The following is a 26,405-nucleotide window of genomic DNA, read 5'->3' as shown; positions in this document are numbered from 1 at the left end:
ATGTAAAGATGAAAAATACAATGCAGCTAAACGCATCGTTGCGTTTAAAAATCAATACGGTCAACGACATACTTAGCTTTTTTTTGTTTAATGGAAAAGGATAACCTGTATACTCGAGGAGGACCTGTGCAATTTCGCCCCCCTCTTCCAAAAGTATTTATTATTCAGGTCACGAAAAGGATAATATTCCTCCCCCTTCCCCATTTATCCCCTTCCTCGAGCAAGTCCCTGAATATATGTTATGAACTGTGTACATCGCTGGAGTGGCTGAAAAAAATATGTATAAAACAAAAAAAAAAGATTCTGAAATCATATCAAATTGAGAGAATGGTTTGGCAATAGTATAAAATACATATAACTTTTAGTAGTGTGATAATTGTTTTCTTCTCTGACGTCTTGATTATTTATACTTTTTAATTATTATTTATAAAACCAACTACAATTAAGATAGGAGTGAAGCGTTAATTTAACTTATGTTTAATATTTTCAGTGCAATATACTGACGTTGTGGGTTGGTTTATGGAGTGGAACTTTCAAATTAGTTTGAAATATACACCTGCTGACGGTGCAAACGATTTGTAAAATATAATATTATGCGGGAGGTTTTTTGATGCCCAAGGGAAATAATTGCTGGGAACAATAATATTTTCAACAAATTGCGTCGTTGTTTCGCTGGAATAATAAAACAGGAATACCATTTCCTAGCTACGTTCGAAGACCAATCCGTAACGACTTTTAATCAAAATGCGATTTTAAAATATCAAATAAAACAGCAGCTATACTTAGGAAACGGAAGAAGATGAAAAATAGCATTATGCAATAAACTCATTGTTTTGCATGGAAAAAAAAAGTATGAACTGACCTTTATTTTTTACCTGCTATCCAGACATAGGTTAACCAGTAGGAAAAGGTGTAACTACTGGAAACTTTTTCTCTGAAACACTGTTTATGTTCGACAGAAAAAAGGATCAATATAATATGTCGTCATTTTGTAGTCCAAAGTGGGACTTTTTCGTGGCTGGGTTATCTCTCCCAGTGAGGATTTGCTATGATTTATGACACATATTGGGTCAGTTTTTAGTTACTTTCCATAGGATATTTTTTTGGGGGATTATCCTACACCTGATATTGCATAAACAGACCTTTTTTTACATATTTTGTACATCTAAATAATCTAAAAATTACGGTTAAGAAAACCCGGAATAGATTTATACGGTGTGCTTTTAAGCATTCGGTTCAAAAATATTTTGAATGGTATTCGATCTCCTGTGTGAGTTTTTTCTTAGTAAATCCAAGATTAACATTCTTAGATATTAATAAAATATTATAATCTATAGTGACTTTTTTAATCCGTGGAAAACAGATCATAGAGAAATAAGATGACAATCTTTAATGGAAAATGGTCAGACTCCGGGATGAGTTTTGACGTACAAGTAAACCTATAGGCTACGTGACACCCGTCCAAACAATTTTCTTAGGTTGCGCAATTGCACGACTTAATGTAATTCACAAATCACTTTTAAACCATAAAATGAGACGCACATTGAGTTCTTACTTCTTATTTTGCCTTGACTTGACTGGCTTTTTGTAATGAATATTTCAAAATTGCCTTTCTTACTCACTTCTAAGTATTTTTGTTATTTTTTTCTTTTCTTATAGGGTACGGGAACGTGACGCCACAAACGCCTTGGGGCCGTGTTATAACCATATTGTACGCTTTGGTTGGCATACCTTTGATGTTGCTCTACTTGTCCACCATGGGCGAAACGTTGGCGAAAAACTTTAGGCGCGTCTATTCCAGGATGTGTTCGATGCCGTCCCGGCGGGACGACCGCGAAGACGGCTGCGGGAGTAGCAGCAGCAGCGTTGGAGCCAACATCGGCGGCAAACGTGCGCCGCCCAATACGGTATCGAACAACCACGTAGGCGTCGCAGGAGGAGGCGGTGGCGATTTCGTCGACTATTACCGATACGACTTCGAGACGGTGTCGGGCGCTACCTCGCTGCCGCCCGTTTCGCCGACCTCGGCGGACGTCGGTTACAGTGGAGGCCAAAAACGGGTGCCCGTCCTATTGTCGCTGTCCGTAGTAGGTCTATACGTGGCTCTGGGCGCTTTTATCTACCACAAGCTCGAACGGTGGACGCTGCTGGAAGGGTCGTATTTTTGCTTCACAAGTTTGGGCACCATCGGGTTCGGCGAGCTGGTTCCCGGTAGCGTCGAGGCCACCAAGGACGTGTCCGTGTTCGTGTCGTCCGGTTACATACTAGTGGGTATGGCCGTGGTGGCCATGTGCTTTCAGCTACTACAAGACGAACTGGCGGCCATCGCCCGGAACTGCAGTTGGTGGTGGTGGTGGAGCCGGAAAGAGTACGAGGACGCCGCCAACCAGTCAGTAATGGCGGCCAGCCCGACGCGTAACTCCTGACAAACGGATTTCGGGCCGGCGACGGTTGCGGACAGATCGCCGCCGTCGCCGCCACCCGCTCAAAAGTTACCGCTGCCGCCGCCGGCATTCGACGACCATGACCGGCTTCGGGGGAGCGTCCGGAACGTGGCCGTTCCTCTGCCCCCGCCGCCGTTTCAACGGTCTTCGGCCGGCCGTTGTTCCGTGCAACCCATGAGCCGGACGGTGGCCACCGCGGCTACCACTACCGAGTACTTCATACCGCGCAGCGCTAGCGAACACAACTTGTGTTCTACCATCGAACTAGAGAAGTTGCCGCCACTACCGCCGTCCGCGCTGCGCACAGGTTCGGCGGCACCTCCGCTCAAGCCGCCCTACGTCGTCCGATCGCACCGCGACAAAATGGTCACGTTTGAAGACGAAAATCCAACGTTCAGAGATCACCGTAGTAAGGTGTCCAGCATCAATGATTTGGTCGTGTAAATAATTTCAGTATTACCACAAATTATAACAACTTAATGGATAAACAAGTGCTCATTTTATAATCGTTTCGTTAAGTATATAAGTATTCTGCTAATAGTTTGTACGTTTAAGATAACCCCCAAATGTAAATTAAACGTATGTTCTTGCGTCCACACAAAAAAAATATCAGTTATTATCAATAATAAACAGATGGGTTTGTAAACAGATAAATTATTAATAGGGGTGGCCTGTAGTTCAAAGTGCACAATTCACCTTTTGGTAAAAGTTATGCTGTATCCGATTAACACTATTGAACAATATTTTCCAATAGTAACGGTGTATGCTCTCATATAGGTATACTCGTTATAGGTATATTTATGTACCAATAAATACTCATAATATTGCAGTCATTTTCAAAAGTTTAAAGTATAACATTTTGACATTAACGTGTATAATATCTACAGACGCAAATATTTAATGTGTGTATACTTTACTATTTATTCGAACTGAAATAAACTAAAAACAAGCCAAACCTTAAATATTCGTTAGTTTTTGGTTTAAGTCTAATTTGATTTTTATAAAGATCTCGTTTTAAGTTATTCTAGTATACGCGAGAGTCCCTGGGGGTATTTTATAGCGTTATGGTTTGTTATCACACAAAACAACGCAATAATTATTCTGCACGTGCTTATATAGGTACCTCCCTCCCCTTCTGCTTGTCTTATAATATCATGATTTGCATCATTAAAACCCAAACGAGATTTCGAAAACGAACAACCATCAAATATTCAAAAATATTCAAGCCCGAATTGAAGCTAATGTTTTACAAAGGTCAGCAAATAATTATATTATAGTAACAACGGATATCAGGTCGCCAACACATCCAGTGACGGTCATATTATACAAAAAAATAAACTAGGTTATTTTATTGATTTTGAATTTGCACGGTGAAATGTGAAGACAAAATTATAAAATCGTGTAACACTATTCCGAATTCCATATACAGGGTGATTTTTTTATCGTGAGCCAGTCAATGGGTTAATCTCAATGGGTTTAATTAATAATTTAATTATTTTTTTTATAGTATTTTTAAATAATGTGATCTCAATTTTCCACAAATATCCGCATTACTTTTCTACATCTTCCCTAACTAATTATTTTTATATAATTTTTTGTCACTTAAATGGTAACGCTTACATTTCATTATCGTTTTAAATTGAGAATAATGTACTAAAAATGTTGTCTGGTCAATAACCATTTTTGGATAACTATTTTTGATGTTTTAAGCTTAGGGCAGGAAGAAAGGTGGAGTGAGTATTATATTTTATCTGTGCGCACTTCCCATTCCGTCCTAACTTTTAAACTCTTATAACTTAAAAAATAGTCGTTTAAAACTGGGGATCAACCAGTCAACATTTTTTGTAAAATTTCCTTAATTTAAAAAGTTAATAAAATATATACGTTACCGTTAAAGTTTTAAAAGTTGATATAAAAATAATTGGTTTGGGAGGGGGTTAAAAACATAAACATTTGCGAGATATTATGAGATATTGAGTGGCTCACGATAACAAAATCACCCTGTACAACGACAGAGTACACAAATAATCCATCAATGAACTTGATTGGCCCCCCGCTTGACTGGTATGCCTTATTAATTTTAATTTCGACAACACTTTAGCTCTGGATTCGTGTACCCCGCGAGTATTACCTTTTTCTTTTTTTTTAACGAAGCCGTTTGAGAATTGCTCTTCCGAGGTGACGATGGTCGGACGTGCGGCATATTCGAAATTCTTAGACGTCGCGTAGACTGTACATACACCGAGTTTGAGTAGGGTACACGTCCCTAGCGGATATGATAAGGAGAGAAAAATAATGGATGGATTTCGAATCAAACGACAGCGGCCAGGTCCATTATCTAGTTGCAAGTCCCATCGGAGTGACCACGGCAGAATCATCACGGGAAATCGTGTGAAATAAAAAATGAAATCATCTTACCCGGCTGCCAGTGGAAATCCTCTAGTCGTCCCTAATGTTATTGTGTGTCTGTTGCCGCGAGCGCACCACACCACACAGCCGTAGATACCCAAACCGGAGCGAGCCCCGAGTAGCTTAAATTGTGTTCTTGCTTAAGCCGTTTGACGTTGATTTACATTCGCCGTCTTAAGAGGGCCTTATGAATTATAAATGTGTTTTCGCGTCAACGAATACTTGATAACCCAGCGGATATCCCCCTACGGGCCAACGACGACGCCGGCGAAACGATAAAAACGTTAAAATAATATCTGTCAGCGTCGAGTGCAGCTGAAATCCGCCAATTATCATATCCGCCGTCGCATCCATCAAACACCAAACAGCAAGACTTAAAACTTACAAGGCACCGCGCCAAAAATCCCACGACATTGTTTACGGCCGACACTCTTTTTCTTAATTCGGTCCAATCTCGTCTTGCCAATATTTTAATATGCAAGCGAAAAACGAAAATCATATTCTGCTAATTACACTGTCACCGTCTTGACAACAATGTTATCACTAGTATCCACAAGGCTGGAACGTAGCGAGACCGGCGGTCGACCCAAATTTGATTTTGCCCAACCTAACGGGAACGCTCACTTAAATGTCTTGATTAGACAGAGCCCAATACCGTCGACTATGCCGGATAGCTAAATAATTGAAAATCAACACTTACAGACAATTTTCTCGCCGTCGACCAGCAGTATTTATTCGTCGATATTGAGCTATTTGTCAACCGGCATTGTAAATAAATCCATTAATATCCCTGTCGGCTCTCTCTCTCTTATTGTCTGTCACTTTTCCTTTGTGCTCGGCCCTCTCACATTCGTCTTCGCCTCGGCGACAACCCATCGATTATCAGAATGTAATTTCGCGTTTAAAAAGAGGGGGGAAACAACAACAAGAAACAAATAAATCTTTAAATTCCCTTCAGTCTAGTCGTCACTAATCGTCTACTACTCCGAGCTGTGCTACCTTCCAAGTTTACCGCCCAATCGTTTAGCCAATAGACATTATAATATTTTAACCATCCCTAGAGTAGCGTACAACGATAGGTACGTGCAAGTTCGCACAATCAAATCATACTAGTTTTGATATTTTTTTTAAAACTCAAAACCGTCTAGGTCCAGGACCGCGATATTATGATTTGCTGTTTAAATTACAATATATTACCGCGTCGAGGCGAGCGTTTTAACGCCCCCATATATTATGCCGAAATAATAATACTATTCTAGCTGTCTGTAAGTGCAAATATAATAAATATAGAGCTTCGTCGCAAAACGCTGGCCGCCCCTTTTTAAAAAAAAAAAAGTATATATTAAATTACGCGTGAAAATATGGCACCAACCACAGGATGTAGAACGCCAACATGCAGGCCACTGTTATAAAACAGCCTCCGGTATTTTTTACTTTTTGTGAATAACCGCTATACAAAAAATACCGTCGTCATTGTTAGGCGTTCTGCATTATTCATATTTTTTTTTTTATGTCGTACTCTTCAAATATTATGTGACATCTTCATTAAAAAGAAAAAAAAAATACAACCAAAATTCAGCAATTAAAGTAGGTCAACCGGTCATACACCATATGAACAGTACGGTTTTCAATTCATTTGAAACGCGGTTTGTTAACGTTGTGTAGATTAATATGTGAAAAATATAAATTATTTGGTTTTAACGAAATGCAACTATTGAAAACCAACAACTATAAGATAGGATTATTTTACTTGAACCTTAATTGGATTTTGTTGAATTGAACCGTTACAACGGTTAGTTCGAAACGTCAACAGTTATTATTCTTTGTTTAGCATACAAAGATAAAATATAAAAAGCCGAAGTAAATAAAACCTAAAGCCCATCTATTATTAAAATTCTTATTCTTAAAAGTCAATCTCTAAAAAATATTAAAAGTTGGATAACTTCAATATAATATGTATATAAATAAGTTAATGTGTAAAACGTAATATGCATGTTATGTACACTTTTTTTTACTTTTGTGTAAAATGTACATGTTTACAAACAAACGTGTAATACTCTGTATTTGTAATCAGCTGTCGACCAATAAATAGTTAGCAATATGTTCCTTCGTTCTTGTAAAATTTAAAAACATCTCAAAGCAGACTACATTAAGCTTACGAAATTATAATTCTAGTACTTCAATACATTTTACCTACATTATTTTACTTATTATAACAGTTATGAATTGTAGTTGTAAGTTGTATTTATATATATAATATTACCAGGTGATGTTGTCATTGAGTGGTCAACATAATAAACACTTAATGTCACTTCGAATATAATATCATTGAGTATATATTGACAATATATACTCAATGATAATATTAATTGTATTATAGTATTAACTTGTACGTTTTTCCACATACAACTGTTATCATCATTCTGGCAGAATAAGAACACCGGTTGTCCTTACTTGGTGTTATTATTATTATAATATTTACTATGTAAATTTTAAGCGAAAGTTTTGTTTTTTAATTTTTTTTTTTTTTTGTTTGACCGCAAGTGATAAAACGGTCTTGTATATATATCTGTATTATTACAATATAATAAAAAGTGTTAAACAAATATTTTAGAGTACATTTACGATGTCATCTGTGCAGTGTTATTGTTGCCAAATGTTCACTGAAGAGGAAAAGTAATAAATTTGTAATTTTCGCAATGGGTTTCTACGGTTTTTCTCTATATTTTGCTCTAAAATTAAATAAATGGTTGTTCCAACTAAAATAAATACGACGTTTCTATTTCAGTGTTATTTAATTGTTTATAATTAAAAATAAGTTGTTAATTTCTTTTACGTTAACTCGTCTATTAATGTATATTTTATAAAATTAATTACGTTGTAAAACGAAAATATATAAAATATTATAATATAAAAGATTTCTGTTTAATCAACGTATTATTGATTTGTGACCGTTTCAGGATTATTTTGCAAAGAAAAAAAACTAAAGTAAATAAAGTAGAAAACATCTGGAGAGAAGTATGTGCAACTTAAAAGATAATTAAAGGTCATTTTATAATAGTGCGTGGAACAGTATATCCAAATAAATTATTGCGCACTTAACTCGATGACTTCAAGACTTACTTAGTAAGTATTCGTTTAATACACAATTACCAAAATAAATTACGAATTTTTAATATTTTTGTTATGAAAAATAATACATAAAACTAAGTAAAATCATAAAACTGTATGAATTGTGTAAACTTTGATAATGTGTGCGCTAAAATCACTGTTTTTAAAAATAATTAAATCTTGTAGTATGGTATTAAAATAAAAGAAAACATTTACACCACACCGAACTATATGTGATCTTTCAGGTCGGATTACCTCGACTTCACTATACTAGTTCCAACGGTAAAAAAACTTAAAACATTGTAAAATTTACAACTTTTCAGCTTTTAGTCGAAGTGAATTTGCTTTTATCGTGAAGCTAAATCTACAATTTAACATAAAGTTCCTTCTTTTTCTTACTCGAACTCATTACAACTCATTTCCTAAGAAATTTTGTGTACTTTTTTTGAACAAAAAATTACAAAGACGGTTTCCCCGAAATATGTCACGAGAAAAGAAAAAGTTGCAAAACTCCGATAACGAGAAAAATCATTCCAATTTTATTTTATAATGGACTATGTTTTAAAATTAAATTTCAACATCTTAGTAGGTCAAGCTGTAATTAGTAAAAAAATATGCTACTAAAAATTAACTACATTTTAAGTTTCATCGAATATGATATTCGATAAAACTTTGTTAACGTTTAATTATATATTGCGTTTTGATAATTTATTAAAAAAATAGTTATTCCTTGGAAATTCTACAGTTGAAAAATTAGTAATCAGGTGGTTTTCAAATGATACAACACAAACCAAAATAAAAACTGTAACATCCGATCTTCAAAAAAAAAAAAAAAACATGGGAAGTGCGCTAAGAAAAATAAACCAACTACCTACTAAATCTTAACCGTACATGACAATATGTTTGTTTACTTTTATTGTAGCTATGTTAGCTCATACTATTTCTTTGGTAATAACTATAAAAATATATTTGATTTTGCCAAAGTTGGTTAGGGTGAAAAACGGTCATGTATAAAAATGATATAGTACATACAGCATAAGAGGAAATCGTTAAAGTAACAATATAGGTAGGCATTCTTAGGTTATTTCGCGTATGTGCTTTATAAAACTTTACACATAAACCATATAACGATGGAGCGTGTACATTTTTCAACAAAAAAAAAACCTTATTTCCGAGTGCTTTGGCATCTCAGAGTGAAGAAAAACCACATCTCCCGGTGAACATGTTGAGTTAACAACGTTTCGTGTATGTCTAAATCAAAAACCCTGTACGATGGCGACGTTTAATTTTGTAGTACTCAGCTCGGTTCCGGGATAGTGTGCGATCATCGATTTTTTTTTTTTTTTCATCTCACCAGCAAGCTTTTAGCGGTTTTTCATGTTACCTAACGACATCATAACGCTTTAACATAGACACAACTCGTGCAAACATGGCGTTCATAATAGTCATATCATACCGTCGTTTGTGTAAAGATCTTTTGTCGGATTTGTCCTTAACGGCTATGTTTAAACGAAAGCAGTCGAAACATGCTATCCGAATCGTTATTTTCAAACCCTATACAAAAAATAGCTCACGATGCGCGATAGCCTTACAAAACGAAAAAATATTTAAACCAAAAGGAATTGGAAATTTGTTTGTATTGATTAGGAAAAGCCATACCAGACAATGGTACGTCTAAATAGGATAACTTGTTTTTCCTGTGGACCAAACTACTCGCGTAGCACCTTGTGCGCACTTTTAAGATTTTCTAGCTGAAAATTAGGTCTATTATAGCTCTAACATATATAAAATGATGTGTAAAAAAGCGAATGTAAAATACAATTTTTGTTTTTTAATGGAAAACCCCAAATAGTAAATAAAACACTATAAATGTGGATTTTTTAATACTATTATGGGTTTACATACTTGATATGTAGTGTATGACCTACTATATAATCACAAAATAAGTATGACTTATAAAATGAAAAAAATGAGCAAATTTAGAAATAATAGATAAATTGGTTTTGAACCATTCAAATAACGATATTATACTTTGCAAAATATAACATAAACAATATATTATGCCGATTGTCTCCGTGAGCTAAGCTGTTTGTGGAGACAATAGTTTTTTCTTTTACTTATAAGTATACTTACCTATTTTAAAACAAATTATGTTTAGGTTAATAAATAATAAAGTAGTGCAAATTAGTATTAAATTTAATAATAAATACTAAACATTTTAGTTAGATATTTAATTCATCAATAATAAAGACAGTATCTGTATGCTTCAATGCCAGTTTTCTATTTACGTCGAATAATGAATATTCCGTAACATTTATTTCACTATCTAAAAAGCAAAATAAAAAAATGTTTAGTTGATGGCCAACAATTATCGTAAACTTTTTATTTTATAATTTGTGAAATTACCATCGAATGTAAATGTTTCAACATTCTGGTTTTTACTTGCAGACACTTTTTTGCTTCGTTATTGGAGAGTATACCGTCTTTGTCCTTGTCAAGTTTATTGAATTTAGATATTAATGATCTGACATCTTTTGTACCTAACACCCCATCCTTCCGAAGAATCGTCAGAATGAGATTATGTACTGAGTAACGAATAATTAAAATATAATAGGTAAATAATGCATGACAGCAAAAGAATTTTAAATTGATAAAAAAATTAATTATATTACATTTTCGTTAACTGTCCTAGAACGTTCTGCCGTAACAATTATCAACTCCATCAACTCTTTAGCAGCGAGTCCTGTGCCAGTATCAATTATATATGATATAAGAAATTACAATGTATCTGACGTGAATATAATAATTTTTTATTCTTACGGTTAGAATCAAATAGAATTAAATCTTCATACGACTCAGTAGCCATATGAAACTCTTTAAAGATATTTTGAATTTTAAAAGGATCAATGCTACCGGTTTCAGTTTTAGGCAATACATACAATTTAATAAACTCTTCAATTTGCGCTTGGTTTAGACCATTAGCCTATAATGTAAGCAAAAAAGATATATATACGATAACAGTACAAAAGTATCGACAAATTTTACATTTTAAGCATTTGTATAATTTTTAACGATTTATTAAGTACTATTTTGTAATGATTATTTTGCTTTTGAAACCACATTTTCGCTTTTTTATTCAGAAAAAATGATATGGCTAATTCCAAAAATTACAAATAGTAGGATCCTGATTTTAAAAGACCTATCTGGTTATTCCTATTTATTATATATTTTTTTCGTTTGGTTTCCATATAATGTCCCTAAAGATAACTTTTGTTTTTTTTGCATAAATATTTGCTTACTTCCGGTAGCATTTTGAACATGATCATTAAAAATTCTGGTGCGTTAACTACTTCGACACCTAAAATAAAATAAATAAAGATTGTCAGCTTGAAGTAAACATTTTACTTGACCTAAATATAATATCACCATGTTCATCTATTGATTTTCTGGTTAAATTTTCGGCTCTGGCCTTCTCTTCTCCATTAAGATTTAAGTGGTCAAACACAATTGATAGTTGTTTACAATCAAGGTATGTTGTTCATATAGTTTGTTTAAAAAATTATATAAATTCGTTGACACAGGTGTGATTAGTGCAGTTATTGTACAAGTTAAGGCGGTATCACAGCTATGTCGTCTGTCGTGTCGTGCGATTTAAGAAGTGGGCGTGGCCACTTAAGGTTACTAATGGTAACTATTTAATATTAATTTGGTAATTATCAATCGTGGTTACCTAATCAGTGAATGCCATAGAGTACTCGCGAAATAAATTTAAATTTGATAAAATAATTTCTTATAAATATTCCGTATACGGCCCATCAATGACAAACCGGCATTTAATGCAGATAGTGATAGTAATAAGTATGTTCAAATTGATAATTGATAAAAAATCAATTGACCGTGGTTACCACTTAGCATACTGTAACCACCTATACCACACGATACAAAAGTTAAGCTCAACTCAATTCTAACAATAACCCGGTAAGTCATGGTTACTTAATGATACCGTGATTACAACGGCCAATCAGAAGGCGATATAAGGCACACTACACGACAGATGACGTAGCTGTGAAACCGCCTTTATGTAAAATAATAATTTAAAAAAATGCATAATATAGGTAGGTTAGGTTAGGTGTGTACATGTACTGTTATTGGGCCCCAACCCAGGGTGGATGTGTTAGTTAAGGTTAAATTGTTGTTATATTTATTGTTGACTCTGTAAATACTGCACCTCGCTTTAATACTTTCCTACTGTGCTGGTTTATACTATGCTTGGTTTGGACTTCTTAATTGAAAATAATAATCTTTGTATTATGTATTTTTATAAGTTTTAAGGCGTTTAATATAACATTTTTTTATTAGTCTTTTGTTCTTTATAGATCATAATTATTTTTGCACTTAGCTATAACTCACCGGCCAAAGTTTCCAAATTAGGAGCCATAATATTATTTATTATGCTCCACAGTAAATATCAAGTGTAATAAATAAAATTTTACTTGGAACACAGTGTAGGTATACTATGATACACACGATTGATGTGACGTTACAAAGCTAGTGAACGAGCTCACCAAGTTGTACACTAGTGATGATAATATGGTATGCGACTTATAAAGCCATCTAAAGACTCTGATTCACTTGCGTCCACGACCAAATAATTAAAGAACAGACAAAATAATAACACTCGGATAAACAAATAATAAATCAGAGAAAAAAATCTATATTATCAAAATATCATGATGTGTACACGTTGGTTATTACTTATTATTATATACTGTAATTGAATTAATTTTATAATAATTAAAATAAAATAGTGTTTTATTAAAATATATTGGACTATATCATATTAATTATAATCTGCCAATATCTAACCGATATGAAGACGGTCCAATGCTTGAGCACAATTTTCCGACACATCAACACAATTCGGAGGGTTAAGTTCGTCGATATATTCTGTGAGTGACCGAATGACATCAAAGTTGACATTATCAAAAATCAATTTCAGATGAGCCAAGAAAGCCGTAGCCTTTTCCAAGCTGTAGTATTCAATCCGTATAGGATTCAACGGTACTTGCAGAGATTTCATTTCTTGGTCAGACAGATTCGTGTGTTTCACTGTGAATTCATTTCTGTCCATACCGAACTGATCGATGCGACATCCGAAAGGCTGACATAGCTCCACCAGTATTTCAGTTATATAGCTTACCACACTGTCTATTTGTTGTACCCCGTTGATGAGCCAAGCAAGCTGCTCACATGGTGATCTTTGGACAAGTGTAACATGGCGCCAAATTGTACAACTATATTGTGCCATTCTTGTGCGTAACGCACAAAGTCGTCCCGATCTGATGATTTGCCATCACTATAAGGCCGTAAGTATATTCCATGTGGTTCGATGACAGACGAAGTATGATGATTTTTAAAAAGTCATTGCACGCGTCGTAGTACGATTTGATGAGCACGAGTTTGGTTTGTTTCCAGTCCAGGACACGCACCAAATGCCATGCCGTATTCAGTACTGGGCTAGTGGTGTTCCACTTTATCGCCAAGTTGTACATGTTTTGTAAGTCGTATATGACCTTTGGTTTCTTACCCAGGTTGTTCATCGAAAGCGAATGGGTCTTGACGTTTAAATCGAGCTTCTCCTTGACCACGGCATCACCGATCAATGCGTTCTTTTCCAGCTGAACGTTGGCCTGTTTCACGTATTCCGGTAGTATAGTCATCGTGTACAAAGGGAATTCGAAATGCTGAGCTGATCCTAAGTCCCTTTGATCGAATGAATTGTTCTCAGGACACCCGGCCAGGTCGTCGTCCAGTTTGTCGATGACATAGCTGAGGGTTTCGATAATGTGTGCATAGTCTTTGGCCCGGTTTTGCGTATCCTGGTAAAAGCCAGTTATCAGACTGGTAAACAAATGTAGTGCCCACAAAGCACCAACGCGTATTGCCCCGTTCAAACCGAGCAGCGAAACTGTCTGGGAGCTCACTACCGGGTAGATTTTGCTAATGGGACCGATCAACGATCTCAGTTCTACTTTATGGCGATTCCCCAGTAAAACCTTGACTAATCGTATTTGTGTACAGCCGCTGAATAGGTATCCACATTTCAAATCATTGTAGAGCTGCTGATCGTTTCCATTGGTTTTGTTCGTATACGTGTACCCGGTTTCCAGTGACTGCGCCGGAGTATAAACCAACAATATTATTATCATAGATAAAACAAGTACCATAGCGCACTATTATAAGTCTTTAAAAGTCTGTAAAAGTAAAAACAATTAGATTTGGTTCTCGAGGTGACGAAACGTATACTGACTGACTATATTATTGAAATTACATTGAAAAAAACAACTATTTTTCGCTGTAGACCATATTTGCTTAGATCATATTTTTTTCAGCAGTCAAAACCACGTATAATATAATATATGTTTTTTATTTAACTTTGACATTCTACCTACACCTACAGCGATAATATTCTACACAACATTCAAGGCTGCATCAGAATATTTCATATATTGTATTTTGTCGTAGCATGAAATTCAAACATTATTATAACGCGTTGAAATTGTAATAATAAACTTCAATATTACTGTGTTAAATGATCAGTGTAAGTTTTTAGGGTTCACATAAATATCAAATATAATGTTTACGTTTAAACTGCCTTTTTAAAATTCAAACCAGTATTCTTACAATTGTATTGATTTGTAAAGAAATAATAACAAAAATAAAAAACCCTGGACTTTGTCGGTTTAGTGATAGCTGGGCTGTATTATATATAAACTACCTTGTAAAAGTATATAACTATTATTCTTGGAAATATATTTTTAGAAAAATAAGTATCTTACCCATACTGATGCAAAAAAAAACACTGTGCAACAAATAACAGCACTCTTAAAATGCATTATAGTTTAGATAATTGAAATTCAAGGAAGTACGTGTACGTGTGTGAAAAATCGTATTTTCTATAAATCAGCTTCTTGAATTAGAGTACCGCTTATGTGAGAACCGCTTGATGGTTTATTTCCAAAACCAAAAGTAAAATCAAATTTTACCAAGACATTTTTTGTTAATACGAGAAATAATTATTGAATATTAATTACACATAATTAAAAAAAAAAAAAAATAATTGCGTGCGTCCCAAAAGCGGGGGTATATATGCCCTCCCCCGTGGGATCAGCTGTCACTATCGATAATATGGTAACCGACTTCGGTACTTTTATAGTACAATAACATGTTATTGTAGAGTTTTTAATATTTATAAGTACATATTAGCGGATGATGTTCAATGTGTTTCAAAAGGTATTAGAGAAAATACAGCCACCTACAAGATAACTCTAGGTAGCTAATTGAGCTAAATTAAACTTCCGGCTGGATTAATTAATTTTTTACATCTTTACATCATACCTCATATCTAAGTTATTTTTGTTACCCGATGCGTGTTATTTTAATTTTAAGCTATTTAGTTAAATCTCAGCCTGACGCCGGAATTCGAGGTTATGGCTATTTAGAATTATTAACATTTGGTTTTTGTGGCAGTTTACCATTTCAAATCAAATATTTTTTACGCCATAATGAGAAATGTGGCAGTTTTGATTTTCTTGTTGAAATAATTTATTGCTACAGCCCAAAATGTGGTAGTTCATTATTTTTTTACGGGTGTCATCCGGTTCAGAACTATTGTTATGTTAAAAATTAAAACGCCTCAAATCGAAATGAGGCAAGCTTGATTTATTATGCTTAACTGTAGGTATCTAAAAATGTGGCAGTATTATATTTTTTTAACCGCAAAATTAAAGAAATTCAATACAGTCACAAATGTATTATAGCGAGGCGTTGGTTGGGTTACGACTTGTGGTGGTAGACCATTTTATAGATCAAAAATATAGCAATAAATCTGTATCCCTAACTAAAAAAACATACATTTTGAATTGTACCAAAATTAAACCCAGCCGACCATGTTCAATTGCCCAATCCGCCTTCGCCCAAATGATACCACTGTATTATATTAGTTATCATTAATTTATGTTATAATTAAATATATTAATGTAGCGAGTGTGGACGTATAAGAGGATTGGTAAATAAAATTTAACCAGTACGACGTTAATAAGGATAGTTTAATCTCTAAGACTCTTTGAAAAACTATTATTCGAAGAGTCAATCGGATTCGTCACCATTCACCAAGCACACAGATATATTATATTCTTGTAAAAATCGGCACAGCAATGTTCTGCGTTAGTACCATTATACAATAAATTGCCATAAATATTTTTTGGAGATTACCAAATTATATATGAAAAGTTCAACGATATGGAACCATAATGGCTATTTTGAAAACAGTTTGTTTGTGCTTTTCCATAATTTCGGAATGTTTTACTTATTCCCTTTCCTTTTTTATCTATTAAATTACAATAAAGAAAATTTTGAAACGATTTACTGTTACAACTTTTATTAAGTCACATAAAGAAAAATGTAGGTACTAAATTTCACAATTTTCCCATTAAATATATTTTGTAGCGTCGAGCTACCGAAGACGAATATTTTTTTATTTGTATAGGTTTCGTCAGCCATCGCAGCTGTATCGCAAAAAAACAAGTCAAAAGTTTAGTTTAATAACAGCTGTCAACAAATGCCACCGATTGTTCGAATGATGAAAATTTCACTATTTTCCACAATTATTGTATCAATTATTATTATTGTTTCTCTAAGTAATTACTAGATTAATTGATTAATATCAAAATATCGATTGTTCTAAATATTCTTTATTTTAAAAAATAATCAAGTGTTTATATTACCTTTAAAAATTCGACGTTCATGGGACTTTTTAGACCACTAGGAAAAGTACTATGCGTTTTTAGTCGTTATTTTGCTGTATTAGTTTCCTTTGACTACTTTCTGCACATCGATGAACTATGAGAAAACTAAATAATAAAGCGTTGTAAAACAAATATCTTATATTCATACACGTGTATCTTCAAATCTATACTAAAAGCTATTATTCTAATATTTTCGCTAAATCAAAATACATTGAACAAATTAGTTGATTCGTTAACGCTGTGTCAAGAATGTTATTGATAATAAGCTATAGATAGATAGACAGGTTTATTTATTTTCATTTTAAAAGACAAATAAAATAATATTTCAATGTTTAGACCTTAGAGCCAAGAGATTTTTATATTTTTTTTTACTAAAAAGTATACATATTTTAAAACAAATTATCATAAGTTATCATACAAATAAAGTAATACATTTAATATATTTATATATTAGTAACAATTAAAATTATATATTTAATTTATTCATAACGAAATCAATATCTAAATTCCTTTCCATTTTTCTATAAAAGCAGAACATCAAGTATTCCGCCACGTTTATTTCTATACCTAAAAAGCAAAATTTCAAATTTTTAGGCGATGGCCAACAATTATCGTTATCTCGTTAATAATGTATAATTAGGGGATATGGCATATGGGCATCCGTGGTATAATAAGCACCACTCTTACTCACGCCACAAAGTCTAATCGCGAAGAATAGCGCATGCGCCCTTCTTATCAGTGTGTTTTCTGTATGTTTAATGTTAATGTTATTTATAAGTTTTACTATTAGTGTTACAAATCTTGTTTTTTATGACCATTTTGTCCTAAAGACTGAGCATAATTTATAGGCAGTTGTTATCTATTTTGTTAAATGTTATGGTTTGCTATAAAACTGATATCTTTTTGTTATGTGTACTGATTATTCAATAAATACAGATAAAAATTTACCATCGAAACTAGATGTTGACTCATTCGGGTAAAAAACTTCCAGGAACGTTTTCGCTTCATTACTGGAGAGTAAACCGTCTTGGTCTGTGTCAAATTTTGTGTATACAGATATCAATAATCTGACCTCATTTATACTTAACGCCTTATCCTTCTCAAAAATCGTCAAAGTGAGATTATGTACATCGTAACAAATAATTAAATAATAAGGAAGTAAAGCATGACAGCGAAGAAATATTAAATTGATAAAAAATAAATTGTATTACATTTTCGTTAACTGTCCTAGACCGCACTGCTGTGACTAGCATCAACTCCATCAACTCTATAGCAACGGGTCCTGCGCAAGTTTTAATTATACGTTTTTAAAATTTTAAATGAGACATGTGTGTAATATGAATATATTTATATTTTGTTCTTACGGTAAAATTCAAATAGCATTAAATCTTCGTACGCCTTATCAACCATATGAAAATCTTTAAAGATATTTTGAATTTTTAAACGATCAAAACTGCCAGATTGAGTTTCATGCAATCTATACGAATTAATAAACTCTTTTATTTGTGATTTGTTTAGACCATTGCCCTATAATGTGTGCAAAAAGGACAAATATTAGATAGTTGTGGAAAAAATGTTGACAATTTGATTTTAGAATTTGTATAATTTAAGAATTACAAATGGTAGATGTTTTTTTTTTTTTAAATTCTGATTTTTAAATTCCTATTTGGGTTGTCCTATTTATTATTCTAGGATTTCTAGTTTTTTCTTCTATTCGGTTTCCATATGATATCCCTAAAGAAAATATTTTCATTACACAAATATTTGCTTACTTCCGGTAAAATTTTGAACATGATCAACAAGAACTCCGGTGCGTTAATTGGATCATCACCTAAAATTAAGTAAACGAAGATTTTTAACTTTAAGTAAATCGCTTTCTCGACCTAATTTTTATAACACAATTTTTACCTATAATTTCATTAGCTACATTTTCGGCTTTTATCTTCTCTTCTACATTAAGACATAAGTGATCAAATACAACTGATAGTTGATAACGAGTAAGGTGCCCAGGTTGTTTTGAATTTTCGACGTTTCTAGTGAACATTTTGAGGTATAAGTCTGTTTCCAAAGGCGTCAGCATTTTATGCTACGTACAATATTAAACATGAGTATTTTGCAATAATGTTTTTACAAAATTTTGAGATTTGTTAATAGTTGATTAAATACGTTTTAATATTAAACTAGTTATTTTAGAATAAATACCTCAAAGTTGTGAGATGTTCCTTTATACGCCAACGCCAAAAATAAGTTGTTCAATTGTATATAATCGAGCTTTTCTATATAAATTAAATAAAATGCAATCAGTTTTTAATAATGAACAAAACAAGGTTTGTTTTGAACAAAGCTTGACAAGTTAATCTATATTAAATTAATTTTTATATTTCATTGAATAAAATGATTTATGCTTAACATATGTTATTATTTAGGCCATTTAAGTAGGTAATTAATCGATTAATGACTTAGCATCTTTATTTTTCAATCGAATTTATTTGTATTTTAAAAATGTTACCCTATCTTCTACACTATATTTAATCAATAATTTTCAACCGAATTGATAGTTTAAAAAACATGAGAAAGGTAGATTACAATGTATTAAAAAGTTAGTAATTTTAGAACTTGATCGATTAAGTAAGTTGTTAAAATTATATAAAATTATAAATATTATCTATTGAGATAATAATATATAATTAACCAACAAAAAACCTATTAAAGCAAAAATGCAACGTGAATTGTATATAGGTGTAATGAATAAAATAGCTATTCCAATAATATTATGTACCTGGATTATTTTCAAAAACATTTTCTGGACTTTGAATTCCACATTCGGTCGCCAATAGGTTTGTTATTTCCTGTATACATAGTGGATTTTCGCGATTGTTGTATAATTGAATACATGTTCTTAATTGACTCTCATCTAGTCCAGTGCTCTAAAATAAATAATAATAACTTAAAGTTTAACTTTTTGAAAAAACGTTCATGTCTAATATTATGAACATATTAAATACCTATTTAACTTTTTTAATATTTTCCAAGCGGATCAACTTTTGTAACTTAAGTGGGTACGTGTATATTTAACTAACTTATTAAAATAAGAACATTTTTCTTTAATTAAGTAATTAGGGCACATAAAACTAACACTTTACTCGACCCTTAATAAGTAATTATTTAAAACTGGTTACCGACCAATTTACATTTATAGAAAATTTTTGTTAAACTCAAAAGTTAATAAAATATTTACGTTACCATTTAAAGACCTTAAGGCCATTAGGTTTAAACGGACGAGTGATAGGGTTTATTATCTAATCCACTATAATTATGTTAGGATATATTTTATAGAAAAAAGTATCTTACCCATACTGATGTAAAGAAATACACCACGCAGAGAATTACAATACTCTTAAAATGCATAATAGTTTAGATAATTTAATTTAAATGAAGTACGCGTAGAATATAACGACTTTTGTCACCGAAGTCAAAATAACGAACTAACATTAAAATATAAATACATTTGTTGTGTCTTTTGCAGTTTTATTTATTGACTTAAGCTATACTTTGTGTGACAACATTTAATAAAACGTGTGTATTTGCGCAAAGGATGTACATTCGCTACTAAGGTGGCAGAGTACTTGCTAGATATCATACACAATGGTATATTATATGTCTTTGTATTATTATTGTTTTTCTTCTGTTTTTCGATTATTATAATATTTTATTTATACTCAAATAGTAGCTAGAGCAGTATGTTGGGAGCAAATTGTACATTTTATGAAATTGATCAAATTGTTTTTAACTCAATTTTAAATCGTGCTTCGAAATCTAACTGATCAGCTAAATCTATATAAATACAGGGTGTCCCATAATAATTCGACAAATGAAATGGAAAAAAAAATTGTTTTAATTAATTTGTACTTATTTGCTTATTTACACCACGTTTTTTATTGCACTTCACTATTTTACTATTTTACTTTTTTAAATTATTTTTTTATTTGTTTTGTTACATTTTTAAAATAATTCAAGATAACCATTGCGCGCAGATAAAAATAGCTCTACGCGCTTACTTTATCGCACTCCAGCTCCTATCCTACCCATTAACCTTTAGTAACTTAAAAAGTAATTATCCAAATCTGGTTATTGACCAGTACAAATTTTCAGCAAATTATTCTTAACAAAATAACTATCTTAATTTTAAAATAAAAAATAATTAAAAAAAGTAAAATAGTAAAATGCAATAAAAAACGTGGTTCTTATAGCACAATAATGAGCATAAATTAATTTAAAAAAAAAATCTTAAAAATATTTACTAGAACAAATGTTATTCATTTGTCGTATCATTGTGGGACACCCTGTAAATAAATATATATATATATATATATATATATATATACATTTGTTTCTAACTGGTATAGCAACTAAAATATAGTTGGCACGTGATCAAATACAAAGTAATGTACTATTTAATAAGATAAAACAATTGACGATTCCCTAGCTAAAATTCTATAATAAAAATCCAGTACAGTGAGATCGGAGCATAGTAGGGATGTAGAGGTCACAAGCTTACAGGAACCAATATAACTAAAAGTGATTCATGTAGTTCCATTTTAAATCTATCTCGGTCTAATTTTTAGACCTAAATCCCTAAAACTTGGCTTGAGAAAGTAAAGTATAGAAAAATGTCTATCTCTTCTAGGGGCAAAGGTTTATACTTTATGATATTTTGTTTTCGATTTTGATGGGAAGGGGTGACTGTTTTATAACAGTGTGCGTCTTATATAGCAGCTACAGCTGCTGAGCAATCTATAGCAAAATTTAGATAGGACCCTGCTACTTTGAATGAATTTCGGAATGACCCCCAGCCCAATAACAAATACATGTTAAAAGTATACATATTTTAAAACAAATTATATTAAAGTTATAATACAAATATTGTAATAAATTTAATATATTCAATATTGATAAGAATTAAATTTATTTTTTTAATATATTCATAATGAAATCAATATCTAAATCCATTGGTAATTTTTTATATAAGTTGAACAATAAGACTTCCGCCACGTTTATTTCTATATCTAAAAAGCAAAATACAAATGTTTAGGTAATGGACAACAATCATCGTTAACTCGTTAATGTACTATGTATAATTGGTGAAATTACCGTTAAAATTAAATGTTAAAAATTTTCGGAAAAAACGTTCCAGGAACATTTTTGCTTCGTTATTGGAGAGTAAACCGTCGCCATCACCGTCAAGTTGTATGAATCCAATTATCAATGATTTGACCTCATTTGTACTTAACTCCATAAACTTCTAAAGAGTCGTCAAAGTGAAATTTTGAACAGCGTAACGAATAATTAAATAATAGGGAAGTCTAAATTAGAAGAATAAATTTTATTACATTTTCGTCTTAGAATAGCCTTAGAACGTTCTGCCGTAACGATCATCAACTCTATAGCAGCGGATTCTGTGCAAGTGTTAATTATAATGTGTCATATAAGAAATTACAATGTATCTAACGTGAATATATTTTATTCTTACGATTAGATTCAAATAGCATTAACTCTTGATACGAATCAATAACCATATGAAACTCTTTGAAGATGCTTTGAATTTTTAAAGGATCAATGCTACCGGTATCAGTCTTATGATGTTTATACAATGTAACGAACTCTTCAATTTGTGATTTGTTTAGACCATTGCCCTAATAATGTATGCAAAAAGGATAAATATAAGATAGCTGTAAAAAAGTGTCGATTTTTATCCAGAAATATTGATATTAAGGTAAATTTTCAAAAATTACAAATAGTAGAATCTTGTGTACTTTTTTTTTTGAAAATCCTGATTTTAAAAGATCTATCCGGGTATTCTTATTTCTTATATTTATGATTTTTCGTCCGTTCTTCTATACGGTTTCCATATGATGACCCCAGTGACACTATTTTTATGCACAAATATTCGCTTACTTCTGGTATATATTTGAACATGATCAACAAGAACTCCGGAACGTTAATTACACTGCCACCTAAAATTAAGTAAATGGAGATTTTCAACTTGAATTGAACCGCTTTCTCGACCTAAATTTTATATCACCATTTTTACGTATAATTTCATTAGCTACATTTTCGGCCATTCTCTTCACTTCTACATTAAGATTTGTGATCAAATACAACTGATAGTTGATAACGAGTAAGGTTGATAAAAGTCTACTTCAAAAGCCGTCAGCATTTGAACCTAAGTACAATATTAAACATGAGTATTTCGCAATAATGTTTTTACAATATTTTGAGATTTGTTAATAGTTGGTTAAATACGTTTTAATATTAAACTAGTTATTTTAGAATAAATACCTCAAAGTTGTGAGGTATTCCTTTATACGCAAACACCAAAAATAACTTGTCAAATTGTATATAATCGAGCTCCTCTATAAATATTAAATAATATGCAACTTTTATGATTTATATATTACATTCAATTAAAAGAACTAGGAAGTACGTTTAACGTATTTAAGTATTAAGATCGAATAAGTAGTTACTTAATTGAATCAAGTACTTATGAATGTTTACTTTCTAACTAGGTTTAATTATATTTTAAACAAATAGACCTATCTTCTACATTTTATTTCATCAATTATTTTTAACCAAATTGATAGCTTAAAAAAACATAACAATTTAATAAGAACTTGATCGGTTATGTATGTTCTTAAATTAAAACTATGTAATATGATAAATATTATCAATTGAGTTAAATATAGTATATAGCTAACCAAACGTAAACCTATTAAAGCAAAAACACAACGTGAAATGTATATAAATGTGATAATTAGGATATTCATTTAAATTATATGTTACCTGCTTTGTATTTAAAAACATTTTCAGGTTTTTTAATAACAAATTCTATCTTCAATATGTATGGGATTTCATTTATACAGTATGAATTTTCACAATTTTTGTATAATTCAATACATATATTTGTTCCTCATTTAGTCCAATACTCTTAAATAAAGTATAATGACTAATAGTCGAACACTTAGTACTGAGTGATCCATTTAACATCAGAACATTATTTTCATGGAAAACGATTACAGTTTTATAGTTTTAATTTTTGAAAAAAACGTTTGTCTCTAATATTTCAAAATTATAAAATATTTAACTTTTTTTAATATTTTCGAAAACGAATCAACTTCGGTAACTTAAGTGGGTAAGTATATATTTAACTAACTTAATAAAACAAGAATATTTTGCTCTGGTTGAGTAACTCGTGCTCATAAAAATATTATTTTATAGAAATAAGTATCTTACCCATACTGGTGTAAAGAAATACACCACGCAGATAAAAACAACACTCTTAAAATGCATAATGGTTTAGATAATTAAAATTCAATGAAGTACGTGTAGAACATAACATAACCTGGCACTAAAGTCAAAATAACGAATTAACAGTACATCTGTCGCGTCTTCAATAGTTTTATATATTGACTTAAGCTAAAATTTGTGAGTGAAAAAATTTAATAAACCTTAAATGTTTGCGCACATGATGTACATTTGCTGCTAAGGTGGGAGAGTACTCGCTAGACTTTATACACATTACTATATTATTTTTTTTTGTATGATTGTATTTTTTTTTTCGTTTTTCGGGTACTGTAATATTTTATTTAATCACAATTAGTAGCTAAAGCAGATTTCTGATCTCTAAAGTTGCTAACTCTAACTTTCAGACCCAAATCCCTAAAATCTACCTTGAAAAAGAAAAAATGTCCCCTATTTAGGGGAAAGGGTTTATGATATTTTTTTGGGTTGTCAAAGTTTAACGTTAGTATAGTATTTAAAAAATATTCCATTCAAATTTGAAAGTATTTCGACTAATTAAAAAAATTATGGATCATCGTTATTTTACGTTGAAAAATTTGTTGTGTATACTAGTGTCCCACGATCTTTAACGTTTTAAAATATAACAAATTTAGTTAAAATTATTTTTAAAAACGGCTGTACTTAGTACTTACTATTAATAAATGAACACGTATGCAATACATGCAAATACTAAAAAAAAAGGCAACCTCCTTAAATGCATTTATCCAAACCGAATATCTTACAAGAAACATTTAATAGTATTTAAACGTTAAAATTTACAAAATGGTGGTTTCACTACATTACACTAACCTCATATTATGTTGGCTTATCAACGAACCACAACATTAGGTTTTAATTTTTAAATAATTAAATAAAAAACAAAGAATATTTCCACCACATTAATTAAATTTGTCATTTGTTAAAGTTCATAAAGAATTATAACTTACTTTAAAAAAAAAAATTAATTAGGTTAGATAATTAAGAATTTCGTAATCTATACTTATGACTGTGAAAGTAATTTATAAGTATAATAAGCAAAATACCAAAAATGACTTGTTAATAGTTTGACTTGTCAAATTATCTTTTTAGCATCGATAAGATAACTAAGCAAAATTATGATTTAATTGTGAAATATGTAAATATAGTGTTTGTTCATCTTCTTGCGTAGCTGAAAAAGTATTGTTTTTACTCGATCGGTTTTTTATTTATTTAAGCTCTTTTTTTAATCCAGTAAATCCAGTGAGTTTTTTAGGTAACAAGTCTATAGACCAGAAATCCGACCGGGAAAGAATTTAATTAGGCCAAAAAAAGTTTATCCCTTCCCCTTTCCAATCGAGAAAAATCAACCAAAATATTACATATTTTTAAATTTAAAAAAATTAAATTTTATGAAATATTCTTTACGTAGGACACAATAGATAAACTGTGACAATATATGCATATATTTGGCACACGAGTCAACATTTTTAAAAGTGAGTGTAAAATGACATACAACGCAAATAAAAACGTTATTAAAAATCTGCTGTTTTGACAGAAGTATATTTTTTTATAAATACTATTTCAGTAAATCAAAAAGAAAACTTTTAACAACCATATATTTTAGCTGTAACTGATTTCATTTTTTTTTTTTACAACACTATTTGAATCCCTGGCATCAATTCAAAAATACAATATTCCCATAACATTATACAATCGTCATAATTACTGTTAGCAAATAGTTTCAAAACAGTTTTTACTTGTAGAACTAATAATTAAATATTCTGAATCTGAGTTTAAGAAAAAATAACATGTAATTGAAAAATATCATACTGTTTTCCTGCGTGACCTTATACTTTTTGCAATGCCAGGGTGAAGACCCAACTCCTCAACAATATGTAAGTATAACGTGCATTTATGATTTATGATTGATAAATAATGCTATGATTATTGCTTAACTATACAAAAAACGTAATGTACACTGCTTAGAAAATGTATTTAATGTTCTTAAAATCACCATTTTCGCTTCAAAGAGTTTTTTAAGTATTTTTTTTTTTTACTTACAAACAGTTCTTAAAAACAATAAGAAAAAATATCTTAACTAATTTAAAATTAATGTTATTATACTGAAAAAATCCGCAAGGCATATTATATGTAGGTATGTTTGGTAGTTTGGCGTTTTCATTTTGCTAAAGATGGCTTAGGTTTATGTCTTAATTATAATATACCTATTACCTACATTAAAAAGTTTAATTCTTATTCTGCAAATTATAGAGGTTAATTAAACACATAGTCGCGTCAAATGTGGGGCAAGATGGCA

The 26,405-nt window shown here is 31.4% G+C and overlaps 2 protein-coding genes and 1 long non-coding RNA gene across 6 annotated transcripts in view; 1 reads left to right on the top strand and 2 right to left on the bottom strand.

Annotated features, from left to right (window-relative positions):
* Positions 1-7,637, top strand: part of LOC126846314 (TWiK family of potassium channels protein 7-like) — a 63,198-nt gene extending 55,561 nt beyond the window's left edge. The window contains exon 5 of the mRNA XM_050585625.1: positions 1,660-7,637. Coding sequence (XP_050441582.1) covers positions 1,660-2,426 — 767 coding nt within the window. The 3' untranslated portion in view covers positions 2,427-7,637. The remainder of the gene's footprint in view (positions 1-1,659) is intronic.
* LOC126846315 (uncharacterized) overlaps positions 1-24,217 on the bottom strand; it is a 93,616-nt gene extending 69,399 nt beyond the window's left edge. Inside the window, exons 1-10 of one of the 3 annotated variants that reach the window (XM_050585628.1) lie at positions 24,062-24,217; positions 19,551-19,698; positions 18,974-19,047; positions 18,680-18,857; positions 18,544-18,602; positions 18,136-18,298; positions 17,983-18,053; positions 17,720-17,867; positions 17,218-17,338; positions 12,161-12,173 (exon numbers count right to left, since the gene is read on the bottom strand). In XM_050585628.1, the coding sequence (XP_050441585.1) occupies positions 17,238-17,338; positions 17,720-17,867; positions 17,983-18,053; positions 18,136-18,298; positions 18,544-18,602; positions 18,680-18,857; positions 18,974-19,047; positions 19,551-19,698; positions 24,062-24,118 (999 nt within the window). In that variant the 5' untranslated portion in view covers positions 24,119-24,217 and the 3' untranslated portion in view covers positions 12,161-12,173; positions 17,218-17,237. Of the gene's footprint in view, positions 1-12,160; positions 12,174-17,217; positions 17,339-17,719; positions 17,868-17,982; positions 18,054-18,135; positions 18,299-18,543; positions 18,603-18,679; positions 18,858-18,973; positions 19,048-19,550; positions 19,699-20,122; positions 20,429-24,061 lie in introns of those variants that run through there. The other 2 variants (XM_050585626.1, XM_050585627.1) reach the window with 2 other exon arrangements.
* On the bottom strand, positions 21,727-23,911 carry LOC126846317 (uncharacterized). Of its 2 annotated transcripts, XR_007686875.1 has the most exons (5): positions 23,612-23,911; positions 22,302-22,464; positions 22,162-22,227; positions 21,923-22,073; positions 21,727-21,837 (listed from the first exon to the last, which is right to left on the bottom strand). It is a non-coding gene; the product is annotated as an uncharacterized LOC126846317 (long non-coding RNA). The 2 variants fall into 2 exon arrangements; XR_007686876.1 differs by lacking the exon at positions 22,162-22,227 and having other exon boundaries at positions 21,923-22,134.
* Positions 24,218-26,405: the final 2,188 nt, after the last annotated feature.

Source organism: Adelges cooleyi, unplaced genomic scaffold (genome assembly GCF_023614345.1).
Source record: "Adelges cooleyi isolate 19-005CV unplaced genomic scaffold, UGA_ACOO_1.1 ACOO_flye_CR_arks_rails_tigmint_CR_PRNA_9, whole genome shotgun sequence".
NCBI classification, from domain to species: domain Eukaryota; kingdom Metazoa; phylum Arthropoda; class Insecta; order Hemiptera; family Adelgidae; genus Adelges; species Adelges cooleyi.
Note: the sequence above shows the minus strand (reverse complement) of the source record. Positions and strands in the feature narration are given on the sequence as shown.